Source organism: Notolabrus celidotus, chromosome 22 (genome assembly GCF_009762535.1).
Source record: "Notolabrus celidotus isolate fNotCel1 chromosome 22, fNotCel1.pri, whole genome shotgun sequence".
Lineage (NCBI taxonomy): Eukaryota > Metazoa > Chordata > Actinopteri > Labriformes > Labridae > Notolabrus > Notolabrus celidotus.
The window spans coordinates 2964433-2984664 of record NC_048293.1 but is presented as its reverse complement, the minus strand read 5'-3'; the positions used below and the strand labels follow the sequence as shown (position 1 = coordinate 2984664).

At 40.0% G+C, this 20232-nt stretch overlaps 2 protein-coding genes across 2 annotated transcripts in view; both read right to left on the bottom strand.

Annotated features, from left to right (window-relative positions):
* Positions 1-11033, bottom strand: part of si:ch73-242m19.1 (coiled-coil domain-containing protein 162) — a 27598-nt gene extending 16565 nt beyond the window's left edge. The window contains exons 1-14 of the mRNA XM_034675508.1: positions 10902-11033; positions 10597-10800; positions 10052-10369; positions 8673-8873; positions 8094-8215; positions 7759-7987; positions 7473-7675; positions 5556-5708; positions 5281-5374; positions 5065-5199; positions 1647-1762; positions 1438-1549; positions 1291-1340; positions 1021-1197 (exon numbers count right to left, since the gene is read on the bottom strand). Coding sequence (XP_034531399.1) covers positions 1021-1197; positions 1291-1340; positions 1438-1549; positions 1647-1762; positions 5065-5199; positions 5281-5374; positions 5556-5708; positions 7473-7675; positions 7759-7987; positions 8094-8215; positions 8673-8873; positions 10052-10369; positions 10597-10680 — 1994 coding nt within the window. The 5' untranslated portion in view covers positions 10681-10800; positions 10902-11033. The remainder of the gene's footprint in view (positions 1-1020; positions 1198-1290; positions 1341-1437; positions 1550-1646; positions 1763-5064; positions 5200-5280; positions 5375-5555; positions 5709-7472; positions 7676-7758; positions 7988-8093; positions 8216-8672; positions 8874-10051; positions 10370-10596; positions 10801-10901) is intronic.
* On the bottom strand, positions 10878-20194 carry LOC117806459 (putative uncharacterized protein C6orf183). Its single transcript, XM_034675404.1, has 14 exons — positions 20057-20194; positions 19782-19889; positions 19543-19689; positions 17487-17559; positions 17196-17306; positions 16954-17067; positions 15730-15924; positions 15537-15624; positions 14977-15122; positions 14710-14862; positions 11625-11726; positions 11357-11521; positions 11153-11244; positions 10878-11037 (listed from the first exon to the last, which is right to left on the bottom strand). Exons 3-14 carry the CDS (start codon positions 19680-19682, stop codon positions 10878-10880), a joined length of 1539 nt encoding a protein of 512 aa, XP_034531295.1. The 5' UTR covers positions 19683-19689; positions 19782-19889; positions 20057-20194.
* Positions 20195-20232: the final 38 nt, after the last annotated feature.

Here is a 20232-nt window from a genome sequence, read left to right as displayed (position 1 = left end):
ATGCCACAATATCACCCATAGAGCAGCTACCGCTTCAGTGTCCAACTAAGAAATCTATAACTCGTTTCTATAATGTCTTAAGCCAGACTGATGAGTTGAACGTTCCAGCTGCTACAAAAACATGGGATGATGAACTTGGAGTGAATATTGGTGAGGATAAATTGGACGCGATATGGAACCATACAAGAAAGATATCGGTTTGTAATCGGGCTAGACTACTGCAATTTCAAATCCTGCACCGCCTGCAGATCTCTCCCAGTCAAAGACATAAAATGAATCCCCAACTCTCACCTCTGTGTTTAAAATGTAAGATATTGGGTTGACATTTTGCAAGATATGGAAAAAATTCTTGGTGTGACTTTGTACATGAATCCTCTCTCTCTGCTCCTGGGTTATCCATGTCAAGATGCTACTGTTGGTACCTGCTCTGGCAGACTGTATAATATTCTTACATATGCTGCCAGGAAGAATATATTCTTGTCATGGATAAGTGAAAAACCACCATCTAAGGCTAACTGGCACAAGATAATCTTGGAGTGTTTTCCTGTTGAGTACTTAACCTGTTTGCTTCACTCCAAAAAAGTACAATTCATGCGAATATGGACCCCGTATCTCCGCTTCTCAAACTCTACTGTGGCTTCCACTCTTGAAAGTATTATGCTTGACTAACTCTGGACGCTGCACTCATTTTGAGAGGAAAGGAAAAAAAAAAACCAACCCCAATACTAATAATCTACCTATGTGTTGTATGCTTTTGTTTTGTTTTCATATCTGTATATATGGAAATATATGTGTATGTATATATGGATGTGTGTATATATATACACATATATATATATATGTATATATATATGTTTTTTTTTCTTTTCTTTATTATTTATGATGGATGTGCAGACCAATGTTGTGCAAGTTTTTTGTTACTGTTATTTGTGAAAAAAAAAAGAATAAAACCCAATAAATATATTTTGCAAAAAAAAAAATTTTGTCTTGTGATGTGATAATAAATAAAGCTGGTGGTACCTGGAGTCAGGGCAGAGGTCACCTCCTGAATCCAGAGTGACTTTGTGGTTGATTGCTCGTCCCATCATGAAGTGGGTCTTTTGGATGGAGGGTATTTCCTCTAAAAGGGAAGTTAAACTGTAGTAATATTCAACAACCTGTGCTCTCACACAGTACTGAGATATCCGGGAGCTGAATCTGTGGAGAAACAAGCAGACACAGACTTTACCTCCGACCTGAGGGTGTGTTTTGTCTTAGAGCGAAGAGATTCAGATGTTTTTACAGACTTACTTCGTGAGAAAGTCGATTATGAGCCTCCTTTTGATCTCTGCTGCTTCCTCCTGCAACCAGAGAGAAATTAATTTGACTTCATGGACAAACAATCACATTTATCTTCCTGCTCATCCGCCTGACGATCCACCTCTGTGGGTAACTCACTGGAGTTTGTATGAGACCCCCCACAGCCTGTTTCTTCTCCATGTATGAATTCAGCATCTCGTCACGCAGACCCACTTTTTCCAGCTGGATGGACACAAAAGCTTCCATCAGCCTGCAGAAACAAACACAGTTCTGTTTACTGAAGTGCAGAAATTACAGCGCTGTTTATCATCGGCAGCAGGATTTCATCTTCAGGTGGGGGAAAGTACCTCTCTCTGGACGTGGGGGGAGTTCTTGTTGTGTCTTTAGAGGGTGAGGAGTTTTTGGTGTCACATTGAGGATCAGAGTCAGACTTCACTTTTTTATTAGAAAGAACAGCTTCAGTCTGAGAATCAAAGAGAAGAAACACATTAAAGAGCAGTTTATGTAAATGTGACAATATGTTAGTGTTGGAAAAGAAACAAAGTCCAACACTTCAGTAAAAGTGAACACTCTCCTTTAATTTAAGAAACCCCCTTTGTGATTGGTGTTCCATAAAATATGTCATTCTTTGATAGTTAACACTGATGCATCAATGTTTTTGTAGCATTAAACTGTTTCTTTCAGTATTCAAATGTTGCAAAGGGTTGTGTCAGTCCACAGGTTCAAAAGCTGAATCTGTGCAGGTGTATGATGATTAACAGGGCAGAATGTGGATGGCTGTTCCATCTCCCCATCTCCTGAAATCCACAAACTGGGTGTCATTCTTGACTCCACCCTCTCCTTCCAGTCACACATCAAATCAGTCACAAAGTCTGCCTTCTACCACCTGAAGAACATCTCCCGTCTGCGTCCATCTCTCTCCGATTCAGTTGCCCAGAACCTCATCCACGCTTTCATTACCTCCCAGCTGGATTATTGCAATGGAGTCCTGTTCGGGGTACCCAGCAATGCCCTGGACTCAGGCTCCAATACGTGCAGAACTCAGCTGACAGGGTTCTCACGCACACCAAGCCCTGGCAGCACATCACCCCTACTCTCAGTCACCTCCAAGTACTGCAACTCCTATAAACTCCTCCTCCTCACCTACAAATCCCTGCATGCCCTCGCCCCCCAATACCTGGCTGACCTCCTCCACCAACACACTCCATCCTGGAACCTAAGGTCTTAGGACCTGGATCTCCTCTCCATCCCCCGGACTAAGCTGCGGACCTTTGGAGACAGAGCCTTCAGTGTGGCAGCCCCTACTCTGTGGAACTCTCTCCCTCCACATCCGCAGCGCACCAACCCTGGACACTTCTAAGAAGGCAGCCAAAACACACCTTTTCCTCAAGGCCTTTCCCGTTAGATATTCCCACCTACCCCCCAGACCCCCTACCTGACCCTGTGAAGCAACCTTGGGTTTTTTGAAAGGCGCTATATAAATACCAGTTATTATTATTATTATTATTATTATTGTTATTATTATTATTATTATTATTATTATTATTATTATAAAAGAAAGAAAAGCAACAATATGATATGATGAATATTTTCATATTTTCTCAAACTTTACTTTTTTTTTTTTTTTTTTTTTACTTTTTATTTATATACTTTTTTCAATTGACACACAACAAGCACACATACATACAGGAGATGTATTCCCTTACACTTAATCTTTACATCTTAATGAGAAAATGTCCTATAACTAGAATCGTCGTCATTACATTCTTATCTTAATTCACAGTATAGATTCATTGCTTATAGTTTACACTTACAGAGGTGTATTTAGGGAAACACTGAACTGGAATCAATAAATCAAATCAAATCAAATAAATAAATAAATAAATAAAACAAGAGTTGACTAGAGCTCAGGCATCGCCTGTATCACTGGTGCCCATGTATTGAGAAACTTGTTTGTCTTCAGCTGTAACCTTGCTGTGATTTTTTTCCATTATAAGGACAGCTTTAACTCTGCCTCTCCATTGCGAAATGATGGGAGGAAGTGGATTCAACCAGGACATTGTAATTGTTTTTTTGGCTGTTAAAAGCAAAATTCTTAGTAAAGATATTAAGTCTGCATCTTTAATGTATCAGGGGTTATGCCGAGTATGAAGAGAGAAGGATTTAAAAGGATTTAAAGAAAATGTGATCCCAAAGATTTGTTGGAGTTCTTTTTGGATGTTTTTCCAAAAATCACTAAGTTTTGGGCATTCCCAAAATATATGGGTGAAGTTCCTGACTAACCCACAGTCCCTCCAACACAACTCAGATGTGTTACTGTATTTGGAGGTTATAGAAGGAGTATTAAAATACTGCATTTTGACCTTCCAATCAAATTCCCTCCATGCCGGGCTGTGTGTCAGTCTGTGTCCTGCTCTAAATGTTTCCATCCAGTCTTCATCTGTTATTATGATGTTTGCTTCCATTTCCCATTTTACTTTCACCCCTAAGTTGTCATCCCCAGATTCGTGTTGCAATGCTTTATAAATTCTTGAAATCACTCCTTTTTTAACTTCATTCTCTTTAAATGACAGGAACACTTCCTCTAGTTCGGATGTTGTTTTACAAATATTATCCCATTGTTTATGTCTTTGAAGGTAATTTCGGAGTTGTAGAAATTTATAAAAATCATGTGTTGGGAGGTTAAATTCCCTTTTAAGTTGCTCGAAAGATTTCATGGTTTGATCAGTGAACATTTGTGCGATATATGTTAACCCTTTGTTTGCCCAATTCTTGTACCCTGAATCCATAGTTGATGGTACAAAGTCTGGGTTTGCTGCTATTTTCGTGACCCTGCAGCCAAACATTACTTTTAATTGTTGATTGCTGATTACAATTCTGCCTTGTTTGGTCTTTATATGTTATTTAAATGAAACCACAAGAGAAGATCAAGGGTAAAAGTCTTGTCAACAGAACTGCTCTTAACTAATCTAATCGTGACGTGAAGCCCAAACTATGCACTGCTTTAGTGAGCAGGCACACAGGTAAAAAAGTTAGGAATAACAGCTTTAACCATCAAAATGTATTCAGTGTTGAAAGCATAACCCAAAGATCCTGTGAGGACCCTTTGACTCCTTATGAAACAGACTGAATTCTTACATGTGTGGTTCACAGCACTGGTTCTCTTCTAATGGTTTCCCAGGATAAAATCAGAAAAGAGTAAAGAGTCATTGTTTCGTCCAGAGGGGGCGCCAAACCAACACAACCTGAAGGTTCCCCAGAGGAGTCTTATGAAGAAGTGTGTCATGTTTCCATATTAAAGCTGGGGTTGGCAGTCTCGGAAAACTAGCATGAATTTGAATGTAGCATTTCCTCAGGACTCCGTCTAACCCCTCCCCTCCTCCCTCCTCCCTCCCTCCTCCCTCCTCCAAAACGACGCCCACGCCCACGCCCACGGATTTGAATGGTTTAAAATTTTGGCACCCAAAAAAGGCTGATTGGTTGGTGTTTTCCCAGGTTTACTCCGGCTGTAGATAGCAGCTTTCTTCCTTCTTTTTTAAGAACACATTATGTATTGATTGCCATCAGGACATAAAGATCATTTTAACCAGTATAACAAAAAGTGGATCTAAATCTGATTACCAACCCCAGCTTTAAGTCTTACATTGAAAAGTTCCTACAGCTGGAGCTGCAGATAGATGTGGTCAGGGAGTGAAAGTGAAAGGAAAATACTTTCCACTTAAATGCATTTGAGTAAATCTAATTGTACTAAGTCAGATTCTTCACCTCAGCTGATGACGTTGCCTTTTCCGCCCAGTGACACACAGAAACCAGCTTCACAGCACTCATCAGAGCGTTCTTCTGTGTGACCTGACAGGCCAGAGTCACCTGCAGGTTTTCTAAACTCTGTCTGTTCAGAAGCTGGAAGAGATAAGAGTCCGTTCAGTCATTTAAAGGATCATTTACAGTGTTAGGCGTTAATAGTTTAATTTATCCACATACATGTGTGACTGACTCCTCCGAGCTGAAGCTGAACCTCCCGATCTGGTTCTCGTCCAGCTCCTGGATGGTGAGAGGCAGGTGGGACGGGATGAACCTGCAGCACAGAGAGCAGACTTCACTTCACTTGGAGTGAATCAGCAATAATAAAGCACTGATCTTACTTTGAGAAATGTTTATGAATGCAGTGTACTCCTGTGTTTACAAAAACACATGAGCCTTAGTATCATAAAGAAGGTCTTAATAATGAAAACAGATCATGTGTAGTGGTTTTGAACCTGTCAACACAGCTGTCGTCCTCCAGTATGGCTGTGATGAAAACAGGACTCTGCTCTGTTTTGTATTTCTGGTCAGCGACTTCAAATCGCACCGGTCTCAGGTAAAGGTGGTAATCATCAAAGCCGAGCTCTGCGGCCACGTTTCTGTACAAGCTAGGGAGAAATGACAAATGTTACAGTCTGGATTGAAGACTTAGCAGTGAGTATCAAAACTCACAGGCTTTAAAACAATATTCTACAACCAATAGATGCAACCGATGCCTCCCGACCACGTTAACAAATTTAGCTCTATGTACAGTTGTGTTCAAAATAATAGCAGTGTGAGTAAAAAGGTGGGTAAACGTCAAAATCCCTCAAATAAATTGTATTTTAATGAACACAAATGCATTGAGGACACAGCACTTTCTATTTCAAAGCAAGAAAATTGGAAAAAGTAATTGAATTTGATAATATTTTACAGAAAGTCAAGAAATATAATGTTCAAAAAAATAGCAGTGTTGACATCTGTCTTTACAAATTCAAAAATGTACTGTGTAAACTAAGAAATGCTTGAAGATTCAACTTTCCTGAGAATCATAAACTAATATTTAGTTGCATAACCACGGTTTCTGATAACTGCTTCACATCTGTGGTGCATGGAGTCGACCAACTTCTGGCACCGGTCAACAGGTATTGCAGCCCAGGACAATTATACTACGCTCCACAATTCCTCTGAATTTCTTGGTTTTGCCTCATGAACAGCATTTTTCATGTCAGCCCACAAGTTTTCTATGGGATTAAGGTCCGGGGATTGTGCTGGCCACTCCATTACTTGAATGTAGTTTGTCTGGAACCATGATTTTGCTTGCTTGCTGGTGTGTTTGGGGTCATTGTCTTGTTGAAACACCCATTTCAAGGGCATTTCCTCTTCAGCATACGGCAACATGACTTCTTCCAGTATTCTGATGTACTCAAACTGATCCATGATCCCTGGTATGCGATAAATAGGACCAACACCATAGTACGAGAAACATCCCCATACCTTCATGCTTGCACCACCATGCTTCACCGTCTTCACTGTGTACTGTGGCTTGAATTCAGTGTTTGCAGGACATCTGACAAACTGTGTGTGGCCCTTAGACCCAAAAAGAACAAACTTACTCTCATCAGTCCACAAAATATTACGCCATTTCTTTTTAGGCCAGTCAATGTGTTCTTTGGCAAATTTTAACCACTTCAGCACGTCTTTTTTTTAACAATGGGACTTTGCGGGGGCTTCTTGCTGGTAGCTTGGCTTCACATAGATGTCGTCTGATTGTTACAGTACTCACAGGCAACCTTAGATCTTCTTTGATCCTCCTGGAGCTGATCATTGGCTTTGATTCGATTCATTTCTTAATCAAAGAACGCTCTTCTTCTGAACAGTGTCTTGAACGACCCATTTTACTCTGTTTTTCAAGGACAAATGCACAGCCAGCATATGCAGCGTCAGTTGCCTTGATCCTTAAATGAGGGCCACCTGTTTAACACCTGTTTTTTTCACATTATCAATGACCTCACTTATTGAACTCAGCACTGCGATTTTTTTGAACACGCCCCTTTCAGTTAATGATTCAGTTTCACAGAATCAGCAGCATGCACGCCATGCCTGTTGGGTCTGTTGGTTTTCTATACCTTTACTAAACCTTCTAGAAACTTACTTGCAGTGTAGAAGTTGAAATTTTAACAAAAACAGTGATTTATCTTGCAAGTGATGAGGGACTGCTATTATTTTGAACACAACTGTATTACCGCCTATCTTGGCAATAAGGTTAGGTCATAACTCTCAAAAACAATTTCTACTCTAATAAAGGAACCAATAAGCATCCATCTATCAAGATCATCTATATCATCCTCTAATTAGATTTCTTTGAACGCAGATATGAGAGTTATCTGAACTGTGCCAGATGAGCAGTCTCTGAGGCCGACTCCAGCAGACGATGGCGGACGGTGACGAGCTCCAGCAGCTTGGAGAAAGTCTCCACAGTGTACGCTTGTTTCTCTCGTCCCTGAATCATCTCCTCCTCTTCTGCAGATCTCACCAAAGACAGCCCAAAGTTCTGGACCAGAATGGGGTCCTCGAAAAACACATCTGAAAACAACTAACAGAGGAAAAAATGTAACTTATCTGTTGCATTCACAGTCTCAGTTCATTCAGTTTCATTCACAAGGGCAGTAGACTTACATCCTTCTGTATCTGAGTGCTGTAGGAGTCTCCAGGTGGAGGCAGGTTGCTCCAGCTCTGCAGGGCCTCCTGGAGGAGCTTCCTTTTGAGGCCGAGTTTGTCCGTGCTGCTGGTGGCTCGGTGCAGCTGACAGAGCTCAGAATGAGCCTGATCTAAACCGTCGTAGACCGCAGAGGCGAGGCAGAGTGAGGGGTGAACCTCCAGGAGGAACACATTCATCACTTCAGGGCTGCAAACACAACATGATGAGCTAAATATAAAGATTCAAGGCTGTAATACAGAACTTTTGGAGGATAAAAGTCAAGAGTGGTTAGAAATGAATAGTATTAACTCACCTGCTGCCTCCAAGTGAGACCAGGTGGTTGGGAGTGTAGTTTGGTGGAAGGCCGTAATCATAAATGGAGCCTTTGTGGTCGTCTCTCCAGATGCGATGGAGGTACTGACGCTGTTTATCAATCTAATGAGACGAATGAAGCGATCTTAACAACATTTAAATTACAAACACAGGAAGTTTAAGTTTGAAAGCATCCTCATGAACACAGACTGTTTTATTCAACTTCAAGAATTGATTGAAATGAGTCATATTTCAACAAACATTCATTTCATTGAGACTAACAATCATTATTTGTTGATCTGCTGATAAGTTCCTTGATTATTGGTCAAGAGGAGCCAAAGGGAAGTCTAAAAATACCCCAAAATAATCTAATTGTATACCATTTATGACAAAAAAGCACAAGAATACATTTTGCATATGAATATTAGAATGGCCGAAAGTAGAACATTTTTCCCTTTTGAAAAACTCAGAGAATGTTCCCTGTTACTTTTCGTGCAATCGAAGAACAAATAAACAACCTTTGCATCTTAATTAAAAAAAACAGCGAGATTACTTGAATACAATCTTTGCAGACTTTTACCTGGTTGTCCAGAATGTTTCTGATCAGCTGCTGGTGGATCTGCAGGCAGTCTATCTCAGCTCTGTAGACCTCAACAAAGTAGTCCTGGTTCAGATCCAGGTGTGGTCGACTGTGCATGATGTCAGTGATCACTCGAGCCAATGCAAACTTCTCCTCAGTCCCTGCCGTGTGCTGGTAGGCCTCAAAGTAACAGTTCAAGAGCTGCAGATCAAAACAGATGTTAGAAAGATGAAAGAGAAAATTCATGTGTATCCAGAACTCACCTTTAGAAATCAAGGTATCAAATAAAGTCAAAGTCAAAGTCTTCTTTATTGTCAAAAACTGCAGTATGCACCAGACATACAGGAGATTTGATCCCAGACCCTAGTACTGACAACAACAGATACACATAGGAAATAGCTAGAAAAAGATATGCTAAAATTAAAAAGAGTAAGCTAATAAAGATAATAAATACAGTTTAAAACAGTGCAAAAATGTTGCTATAGTGCAATTTAAAATCAAAGTGAGTCTTTCAGTCCTGAGGATGACAGACCTCAGCGTTGATTTGGGGGGGGTTCAGTGACTGGGTTAAGTCTGTGAGGGGGGCACTATGGGAAGAGGGGGCAAAACAGGGAGAGAGCTCAGCATCCTGACTGCCTGGTGAATAAATCTGTCCCTCAGTCTGCTGGTTCTGGCCCAGAGACTGCGTAGTCTTCTTCCTGATGGAAGCAGGCTGAAGAGGCTGTGACGGGTGGGAGGGGTCACCTGCTATGCACAGGACTTTTTGGTAGAGGCGGGAAGAATAGGGTGCCTCTCTCCCCTCCCTCCATGAGGGAGGGGAGAGAGGCACAGGCACCAACAATCTTCTCAGCTGTTCTCACGATGCGCTGGAGGGTCATTCGGCAGGACTCAGTGCAGGCTCCGTACCACACAGTGATGCTGCTGGTGAGAATGCTCTGGATGGTGCCTCTGTAGAAGGTGCACATGATGGGGGCAGGGGCTCTAGAAAGTAGAGGCGCTGACGTGCCTTTTTGGTCAGTGATGCGGTGTTGGTGGTCCAGGTGAGGTCTTCAGTGATTTGCACACCCAGGAACTTGGTGCTGCCCACCCTCTCCATAGCAGCACCGTTGATAGTCAGAGGAGCGGGCTGGGTGAGTGTTCTCCTGAAGTCCACAACAATCTCCTTCATCTTCTCCAGGTTCAGAGAAAGATTGTTGTTCTATGTCTTTCCACAAGACCAGGCGGCTCACCTAAGTCCTGTAGTTCGTCTCATCCCCGTTGTTGATGAGACCCACCATGGTCGTGTCATCAGTAAACTTAGTAAAAAAGGTTAGAGCTGTGCAGCGGTGTGCAGTCGTGGGTCAGTGAGGTAACAACAAAAAGTGTTCTTATCATCTCACCTGTACTTTGCTCTCCAGAAACTCTGTCTCGCATGTCCACAAGTCCAGAAGCACAGCAACACGATCGATTTCAGTCCCGGCCCAGGAGTGGATGCCTGCTCTCTCTGTGTTTCCCGCTCTCTTCTTCCCGTCTCTGTGGATGAAGTGTGAGCTGATGAGGAGGAGCTCATTCTCCAGCTCCGTGAGGTCCTTCAGAGCCACGTCGTACACGATATAGAGCCCTGTCTGGTCCTGAGTGTGGATGAACCGCTCCTCTGTGACGTAAAAGTCATGAAGATTCTCCACCTCGGCAAACTCCATGAACTCTGAGCAGCGGACCTGGAGTGTGAAGAAGTCATTCACTGTGTTCATTTAAGAGACATTTATTCTTTCTATTAGAGGGTGACGGCCTAACCTAGCATGGAGACACTTTCATCAACTACAACTTAACAAACCCCAAGAGCATCAGTCAAAACAAGATTCATTCATTTTTTATAAATACAGAAATAGAACATTATCAGAAACAAAGCTGATCATCTTCTGTATAGACCGACACGTTCTCTCACCCTGTAGTCAACAGGAGAGTTATGGATGAACTGGTGTGAGCCGAGACCTCCTGCCTCGCCTCCTCCTCCTCTGGCTGCGTTCATCCATCCTGTTTCCTCCGCTGTGCTGCACAGCTCTCCCTCCTCTATCTGCAGACCTGCCAGGTCAAAGGTCAAAGTCCTCTCCCCGGAGCGAAGGTAGTTCAGCAACCCGAGAGAGACACGCTATGGGCAGAAATAAAAGCTTTGGCTCCCCTCTGTTTCCTCTTAAACACTGGTCACTTTGACGTATTCTCGTGCTGCTACGTGTCAACGTGCTGCCTCACCTGAAGCCGTCTGAGTTTGAGATGTCGCAGGTAAACCAGGGACAGGTAAGCTCCACTGGTTAAGATTGGATCTGAGGCTCCGTCCCCTGAAGAATCGTCCAGACCCAGGAGCTGCAGGCTATCCTCCAAAGAGTAGCTGTGTTTATAGAGGAAGGAATGGCACAGGAGAATAGACTTCTTCTAAGTACTCCTGGCTGTAATGCATTGAGGCTGAGTGAAAACTGAGCTAATGTATCTTTAATCATACTCACCTTTTATTTGTTGCACTTGAGCTTTGACTCTTGAGACTCTTGTTACCCTGACCTCCTCTGCCTGCAGATCTGCTCGACCAATCATCAGTTCCCTAACAAACAAACGTCACTTTTAATAAAATGTCTTCCGAAACAGGACGCACTGAAGGAAGCTGAGACTTTTCTTTTTCAGCCTCTCTGAGCAGAAAACTGGATGATACATGCCTGAGTGAGAGCGGCAGCGCTGTAAACAGTGGTCCAGATCTCAGAGATCATGTGTCTCTTTGTGTTACTGCAGAGTGCGGATGATGAGCTCAGTGCAGGTTGTGTATCGCCAACATTAGCAGCGCGTTCTTTTAAAGCTGCAGCCACGTGGAGAACGTCAGGAACCTGGCGAGATGATGGACACAGAGGTCTGTTTGAATAGTTGTAGACAACAGTTGTACACACGTTCTTAATATTCAATATCATGGCATAGATTTAACATTGTTACCTGCAGGAACCTGCTGTGCATCTTCAGCAGCTCGTCCACAGATTTCTTTTCCTTCAGCTTTGTGATGAGCTTCTGCTGCCATGGATCATGTTTGGGCTTCACCTGCAAGACAGAAAAAGTCAACATCTAATGACCTCCCATGTCTTAAATAACAATAATAATAATAATAATAACTTTATTTAAAACGCACCTTTAAAGACAAATGTTTACAAAGTGCTTTGACAAACAAAGCATGGTTCAAAGAACAAAGTAAACCTTTTGACAGACAGGGAGGAGGGATTTTAACAAAACACAATACAACGTGAGGTTAAAAAGAATACACGTTAATTAAACAGAATGAAGTGATGTGACAAGAGACCAATAAATCATTGTTTAAGAGGTTTTTCAAGGATAAATAACTAAATAAATAAAAACAGATAAGTAAATAAACTTTTTATTGTCCTTTTAAAGGCATTAAAAGGACAATAAAAAGGTTTTCAGAATAAGAGGAAGACATCAGCAAAATTAGAAAAAGTGAAAAGAATAAATTAGGAACATTAAAAATAATAAATAATAAATAAAATAAAAATATAACGTTTTTACAAAAAAATAATAATAATAAATGAAAACAATAAATAATAAAATAAAATGTAGTATCATAATTACTTGGATAAAAATTAAAAATAATAATGAAATAGAAGTGAAAGTAGTTAGAAGGATGAAGTCACACAAAAGCAAGTCTGTAAAAATGGGTTTTAAGAAGAGATTTAAAAGATGTCACTGTATTACATGGGATGAGACGAGAAGAGACAACTTTGCAAGATATTCTAGTACCAAATAGCTTCAAAATAACAAAGTATGAGTAGCACAAAGGGCATCACATGTATCTGAACTACAACAACATAAAGGGAATAAATGTAACTGTGAAAGGGTTATTATAACCTTTATTTAACCAGGAAATGCTCATTGAGATTAAAAGTCTCTTTTCCAAGAGAGTCCTGGCCAAGAGAGGCAGCAGCACAGTTACAGAGTTACAATTTTACAATAGACATGAACACAAATATCAGACGCATACAACAGCTACACAACAGGTACCTCCAAAAAAACAGCATGTCACATTTAAACAAAACATCTGCAGACAGATGCTTCAGCCTCCAAGTCATTTAAGGACCGCTTAAAAGCATTCAAAGATATCATATCAGACACTTTTAGATCCTTCTGTAAAGCATTCCAGGTCGAGGGAGCAGCAAACCTGAAGGCCTTTTTCCCAAGTTCAGTCCTGACCCTCGGAACAGATAGTAATAAAAGATCCTGAGATCAAAGATATCCTAAGTTCTTTTGTGCAATATATGCAAGGAGATAAGAGGGAAGTAGTCCTAGGATGCATTTATCAATAAGAAGATGCCAATGTTTTTTCCTGCGTGACGACAGGGAGGACTATCCTATTCTTGAGTACTGCACACTGTGATGAGTCATCGTATTAAAATTGGTGATAAACCTCAAAGCTTCATGATACAGTGTCAAGCATGTGCAAGCTTTGAGCAGAGGCGTGCATATATATATATATGTATTCCAGCGCAGACAGAAAAGTTGCAGCAACCAGTTTTCCTTTGCTTCAAAAGAAAGGCAGGCTCTAATTCTAAAATAAAAACCAGCTTTAATTTCAACCTTTTTAGCAAGCTGCTGGATGTGAGGGGTAAAAGTTAAAGTATCATCAATTCAAATGAAAAGGTATCTATAGTGGGAAACAAGTTCAATCTGCATCCCCTCACGGGTGCATATTAATGGCAAGTTTGCAGGCTTTGATTTTTTTGTTGGAGAACAGCATAGTTTTTGTCTTATCAGCATTTAAAATAAGTTTTAAATCATAAACATTCTGTTGAATTGTATTAAAAGCAGTTTGTTACTGTGTCAGGGCCTGATCTGTGGTGGGTGCAGAGCAATACAGAGCAAAGTGGGCCTTAATCAAGATGAGAGCTGATGTTGCACAGGATAGTAAAAGTGAAAGCAAGTTTGCACATAGTGTAAGAAAGTGTTATACAAGCATGAAGGCGTCAGGGCTTGTGTTACACTTTCACAGGGTTTGCAATAAAGTAAAATACTTTGAATAATAAAGATGGACAGCAACCTGAAGAAATAGAAAACACTCCACAGAAATAGAAATGTTATAATTATTATAATCTATTTTTTAACATTTAGTCATTTTTTAATTTCTTGAATGTATCTGATTTTTTTTAACTTTAACTGATTTTTAATTCTGATGTCTACCCTTATTCATTTTATTAATTGTACTAATTTTATTGTATTGATTATTTTTAAAGTATTTTTTATGATTATGCATTTTTATTATTTAACCCATCTCTGTTGTTTTCTGTCTCTCTGCTCTTTTGGCTGCATGCTCGTCCATATGAAAGGTGCTATATAAATAAAGTTGAGTTGAGAAATAGTTTGTCACTTTGTTGTCGTTCATCAAAGACATATTTAAGTTCATCAGAAAAAATGAAAGCTACTGACGAGAGCTGCATTTAAGCAGATTGGTAACAGGAATCAAGAGTAGATCAAACCAATAAATCAACCAGAAACAAACATGATGAAAAGATTTGCAAGGAAAACATATTTTTTGAAAATGAGAAAATTATGTAGAGACAACTAGTTTAGCATGCAAGCTCTTTGTGTTAAAATAATAATAATATAAGTTAAGTTATGCTTTAACAACATGAAAAGAGAAACTGAGCATGAGCATTTTTTGGATTCTCTCAAAATCCAAAGTTTTAAGGACAAAAAAGTTTACAGACCAAGATAAAGGTCTTCACCCTTACCCTAACCCTTTACCACACACTGAGGAGGTTTTTAATGAGGGCACTTTTCCAGGGACTGTTTAAGACCATGGTGTTCTTTCATTTAGGAAAAGACAGTCAAGGTGCTGAGTCAGAACTGAAAAGTTTCAAAGTTGCTGAAAAGTAAACAAAAACAGGAGCTCACAGCAAGCTTTTATTAGTCCACTCTATTTCTCTCTGACAAACTAAGAACCATCTGTCTGCCCAGAAAAAAAACCCAAAGAAAAAGTATTTAGAGACTATTTGTTATTCAGTTGATGCAGTCTCACCTGTATGAAGGGGATCCAGTTGGCTTCTTTCCTCAGAGCCTGGCACGCACTCTTCCTCCCCCACTGGCTCTGTTTGACCTCCGAACAATCAGACTGAGGAAACGTTTTCATCTCCTCTTGTTGTCTGAAAATCTGTCTGAACTCTCTCCACACCTGCTCAGGAAGAGGCAAACATTCAGTGGAATCCATGCCATTTAGATGCACAGACTGAGACGCTGCAGGGGTTTTGTTTCTGTGGTGTGTTAAGGGTCAGTTTCATAACGTTACCATGCAGAACAACTCCATCTCATCTGCTGTGGTCCTGAGTTTTTGGGTGTCGTAGGACAGGTCGAAGTAATCCATCAAACCCTGCAGCTCAGGTTGGAACTCCTCCAATTGAGCAGAGTACAGAGGGACAGCCGATCTTGAGATACCTGTGGATGAATTTATTCAGTGATAAGCTTTGTTTCTTTGCTGGTTTGTAACATATTTAACATATAAAATAAGTAAATGTTATGATGTTAATATTTTTGTTGTTTTGTAAGGGGTCAGTGGACTTTTGTCATGTTACACAGATAACAAATCCCTTTAAATTTGAAGCCTTCTTGACTTCAGAACAAGACTTGACAAATGAATGTTACCCCAAGATCCATTTAGAAGCTGTCCCCAGCTTTAGGTAGTGCTCCTTCTCTTGATTTTGCTCAGTTGAAATGATATGATAGATGTTTTAACTTCCACTGGTGATGATGTAACTTCATCCATTGATCCTGGTGACTGCTCTGACTTTTCTAACAGCCTCACAATAAGCAGAAATTCCCACTTTTATTTAAGAAACATCAGAATCTTACCATCAGAATGTTGAGTCTCGTGTGAAGTTTCCTTGTAAACTTCTGGTTGTTCATCTTTTCTTTCACATGCAGGTATGTAGTGCAGCACCTGTGGAAGAAGTGTTCTCCTTACTTATTTGGTTACTGTATTTATTTGAGTATGCACAACACTGACTCAGGGAAGAACATCAACGTAACTTGAAGGATGTTTTACCCTGAGAAAGTTGTGAACGGTCTGAACACAGTGCAGATGGCAAACGAGCCATCGAAGGTAAATGAGCACATCGTCCTGAGTGAGCAGTTCGGTGGTGTTTCCACGGCCGGTCAGGATCTTCTCTCTGCTGGTTGACAGTCTGCGAGCTCTCTGAACTGCATCCTCGTGCTCATTTGTCAAATACAACATCTGATCCTGAGGGAGAACAAGTCTGATGAGGATGATTTATCAGGCAGTCGAGTACAGGCGAGAGAAGCTTATAAATTCCTTAAAGCTGCTGTGAGGAACTTTTGTTTTGAATCGATTCTGGCGCCCCCTTTGTGGACAAAGTGATACCTCTTATCTCTTGTCCTGTACATGTAAAAGTAGTGTTTTCAACAAAAACCTCATCCTGTTGTCTTTTAACAGTCAACTTTATCAGGCAATGTGATTATTTTCCATGAAAACAGTCAAATAAAGGCTGCTTCTGAAGCAAGATGTCCATCATCTGGTCTGACACCTACCCCCTCAGGGCGGTTTCAGGCATTAAAAATGTCAACAGAGAAGGTGTCAGTGTTGTTGCTGATGGTCTTGTTTGCTATTGAAGGTCATAAAGAGCATCAGTATCATTTTTTAGTCTGTTTCTCAGCCCCTTCAAAACTCCTCACAGGGCCTTTAACTGACAGGATGTGATTGTTTTTTCTCCTCCTTCATTCTTTGTGAAGAGAGAATACAAAAGTAAGGGGTTACCCTAAAAGAACAACTACTTTGAAACCGTATCTCTTCTGGAATATTGGTATGTTTACATATTTGCTAAAAAGTTTTCAGAATTATAAACTGGATTTCATTATGAAGGCCTTCCTCAAAAAATGTAGTGCCAGAAATGTTCAGTGCTCCTAGTTTGATATATGTATTTACATTTTTAGAGTCTCTGTTTATATATCTTCTAAATATCGTCTCTCTGCAAAATAAATATACTCAACATGCCATGAGTTTATTTCTTGTTTAAACAGCTTACACAACAATCGATCATAATTCCTATTATGGGCCTGATTCTCTGATATATTCTCTCCATGTCTTAGTGTGTGATAGAAAAATGTCTGTTTGGGTATTTGGAGGTGGGGATGATGGTGGGGGTGTTAACTTTCATTTGTAGAAACTGTAAAGAGGATTTGACACCAGTAGAAAACTTCCTGTCATAATGAGTCTTTTGATGTTTTGCCAGGATGTGGTTCAGGATGTCACCTTGTAATGAGGATAAAGCTTCTCAATGACGCTGGTGTGGCGACAGAATCTCCTCCATCTCAGCATGAGGAGATATTTGATCTGAGCCAGGTGATATGATCTGTCAGTGTAGAACTGTGGAGAAATACACAATAGAGAAATAAGTATAATTGAGCTCTCTCTTCTTTCTTTCTGTTCCTTTCTGCTGGATCAACTCGCTTTAAACAACATTTGGTTTCCTGCAGTGTTTGCATTGTTCTCACCTGGTGCAGTAATAGAGGCAGACTGTCAGGAGTGTACTCTGAACTCAGGCAACTCTCCAGCTCTCTCTGCATGAGGTCGGCCGAAGACTGAACGGGTAAAGCTTCAGCCACCTGCACACCAACCAGGAAAGAGTGGAGCTCAGGAAATGCTTAAGACTTTAACTTACCAATATATATGTTTTCCACAAGCTGTTTCTAAGGACACAGAAACTGACTATTTATTTTTATAATCTAATTGTACAGCCTTCAGGGCGTGCTTGGTGGAAATTAAGTAATGATTTTCAGTCTCACCTGAAGCCCGTTCCTCAGTGCTTGTTCCCTCTCAGCACGAAAGAAAGAAAGATCTTTTTGAGGTGGAACAGAACTGAAACAAAGCCAAGAATTAGTTCTAAAGTGATTTGTTTTGTGTCAAACTGCATTTAAAGCAGACAACACCTAACCTAAAAGTAGAAATAATGACATCTGTTGGGTATATGAAATTGTCAGATCTTATCTCACTTGGCGCCTTTGGGTCCATCTTAAATGACAGACCCCAGAACAGTGCCTGTGTTTTTAAATGCTGTTTTTGTGATCACAAATTTCACTTTATTTGCAAATTAGTTGCATTTTTAAATTATTGATTGTTTCTACATACTGTCTGTACATACAGTTGTGCTCATACATTTACATACCCTGGCAGAATTTGGGATTTTCTTTTGCCGTTTTTTCAGAGAATATGAATGATAAGAGAATAACTTTTTTTTCACTCATGGTTAGTGGTTGGGTGAAGCCATTTATTTTCAAACAACTGTGTTTACTCTTTATATATCATAAAAACAACAGAAACTACCCAAGAAATCATACATTCTGCCAGGGTATGTAAACTTATGAGCACAACTGTATGCGCCATGCTGTTGAGTTATGCTATTTATTTTGACATGTGCTGCTGACCTCTTGGCCAGATTGCCCTTGTAAAAAAAAAAGACTGTTGTTATTAGCTAATGCAAGCTAACATTAGCAACATGCTATATGGGACTTTACAGGATCAAATTGCTGATTCTTGTTGTTATATGTTCGGTGTCACAATGTTAAAGCTGTATCATTTCGACTTTCAGTGTCTTTAACATTTCTACATTTAAGATTTTAAAGCTGTTTTGACGTTGGGTTACCAGTTTTGACAGAACTCAGTAGTCCTTCGCACTGTAAAGTAGTGTGTAAAGCTAAATGCTACTAACAGCGTGCTACCTTAATGAAGTATTCTTGATATTCATTACTGTAATTTTATAAAGTGCTATTTGTTTTGGAAATATTATTTTGATTCTTCTTGTTAATGACAGTGAAGTCGCCAGTTTGTAATATTCTGTTAAAGCTGCTGTTGGTAGGAATGGTGTAAAAAATGTTACTTTTTGTCTGCTGGGTTTGGAGAAAAGGTCAAAATACCCATCAGTACTCATCTGTAAGTGGAGTAATTTGAGACTATTGGGAAATCTCTGTGTTTTGCTTTTGTATCAAGCAATGTTATTATTCCCCTTGTTCCCGTTATGACAGACCAATCAGAGCTAATCTCCAATCCTCTGTCCTGATTGGTTAAGGGGCGGCCCCTACTACCTCCTCTGATTGGTTATGAGTCCGGCACTATCATGACTGCACACGCCGATCTGTGTTGGGGGGCTAAGAGGAAATCTCGTAGGAAGGGATAGTGTTGACATTCGAAGTCCCTCTCTCTGAACAGATGTTTACTCTGTGACTACCAACAGCAGCTTTAATCATGTTCAACAACATATTTAGCATGTTAGCATGCTAATAAAAACTGAACAAGTAAAGCAAAGGCTGATAAATTCTGCAATGATTTGGACATGACAGAATTTGAGAAATTTGGATTTTGAGCATATGACGCATAATTAAAAACAAATTAAAGATAGTCTCCAATGTTTAAATGTTCAATATATATATATTTTTTTTTTAATGTTTTATTGTATTTTATATTAATAGCAATACTTTGATTTCCTGTGCAATACCTCAATAACCATGTGCAATATTGTAATCTAATCCATAACCCACTTTATTATTATATTCATCTGCTAAAAAGTGCACTCTGGCTTAGAAACATTAAAGCAAATGTATTTATGTCTTTAAATAGTACTTTTCTACTTCTTTGTACAGTTAGTATTTTTACTTAAAATGTTTATATTTAGGTTTCTATAATATTGTCCCTTCTGTCTTGTTAAGTACCGGTGTTCTGTCAAATTCCTTGTGTGTGTGAGCTCACTTGGCAATAAAGCTTTCTTGATTCTTCTAGTTTGAGATTTTTTAACAAAAACCCAAATTTGTGCTAACTACATTCCCAAATATAAAACTTCCGCCACACCTGTAACACCTGGAGTGTGCTCCTCCTCGGGGGAATCCATTCTCTTCAATTTCCGCGTTGAGTGCTGAGATTTGTTGAGACAGCTCTGCTTCCATCTGCTGCACTTTTACAGAGGAGGAAACTCTGTACACATCACACATGGCTGACCTCTTTATATCAGATCAACATATGTAGAAAGGGTTAATCCAAAGAAATGAGACACTGTAAAAAATAAAATAAAATACACCTTCAGGTCTTACTAAATCTCTGCCTCAGCTGACTGGCTTGTTGTAGTGTAGTCATGGAGACAAGCAGCCTTCTTCTTCCACTCCTGTCCTTCCTCTGGATCATCAGTGACCGCATTTAACCTGTAGAGGGCTCTAATGTTACACTGCAGTCCTTATTTTGTAACATTGATGATGTCAGTGCTGTTGTGCTTTTAAGATACTCACCATTTTAACAGTAAATATGAATAGCACACATTACAGTACGATAGAACATTATGCAAAGTGTATGAGTTATAAACAGCTCCTACCTCAGCAGTCATGCATTACAAAACATGGACTTAATGCAAGTGTGTCCATTCCTCTTGGATACAGCGTGTGATTGGTTCTTAGCTCATAGTGTGATTATCCAATAGGAAATCAGCTCCACAATGACTGCAGAGTCAGGTCTGCAGCTGTGTGCAATTCCACTAGAGACAGAAATAAA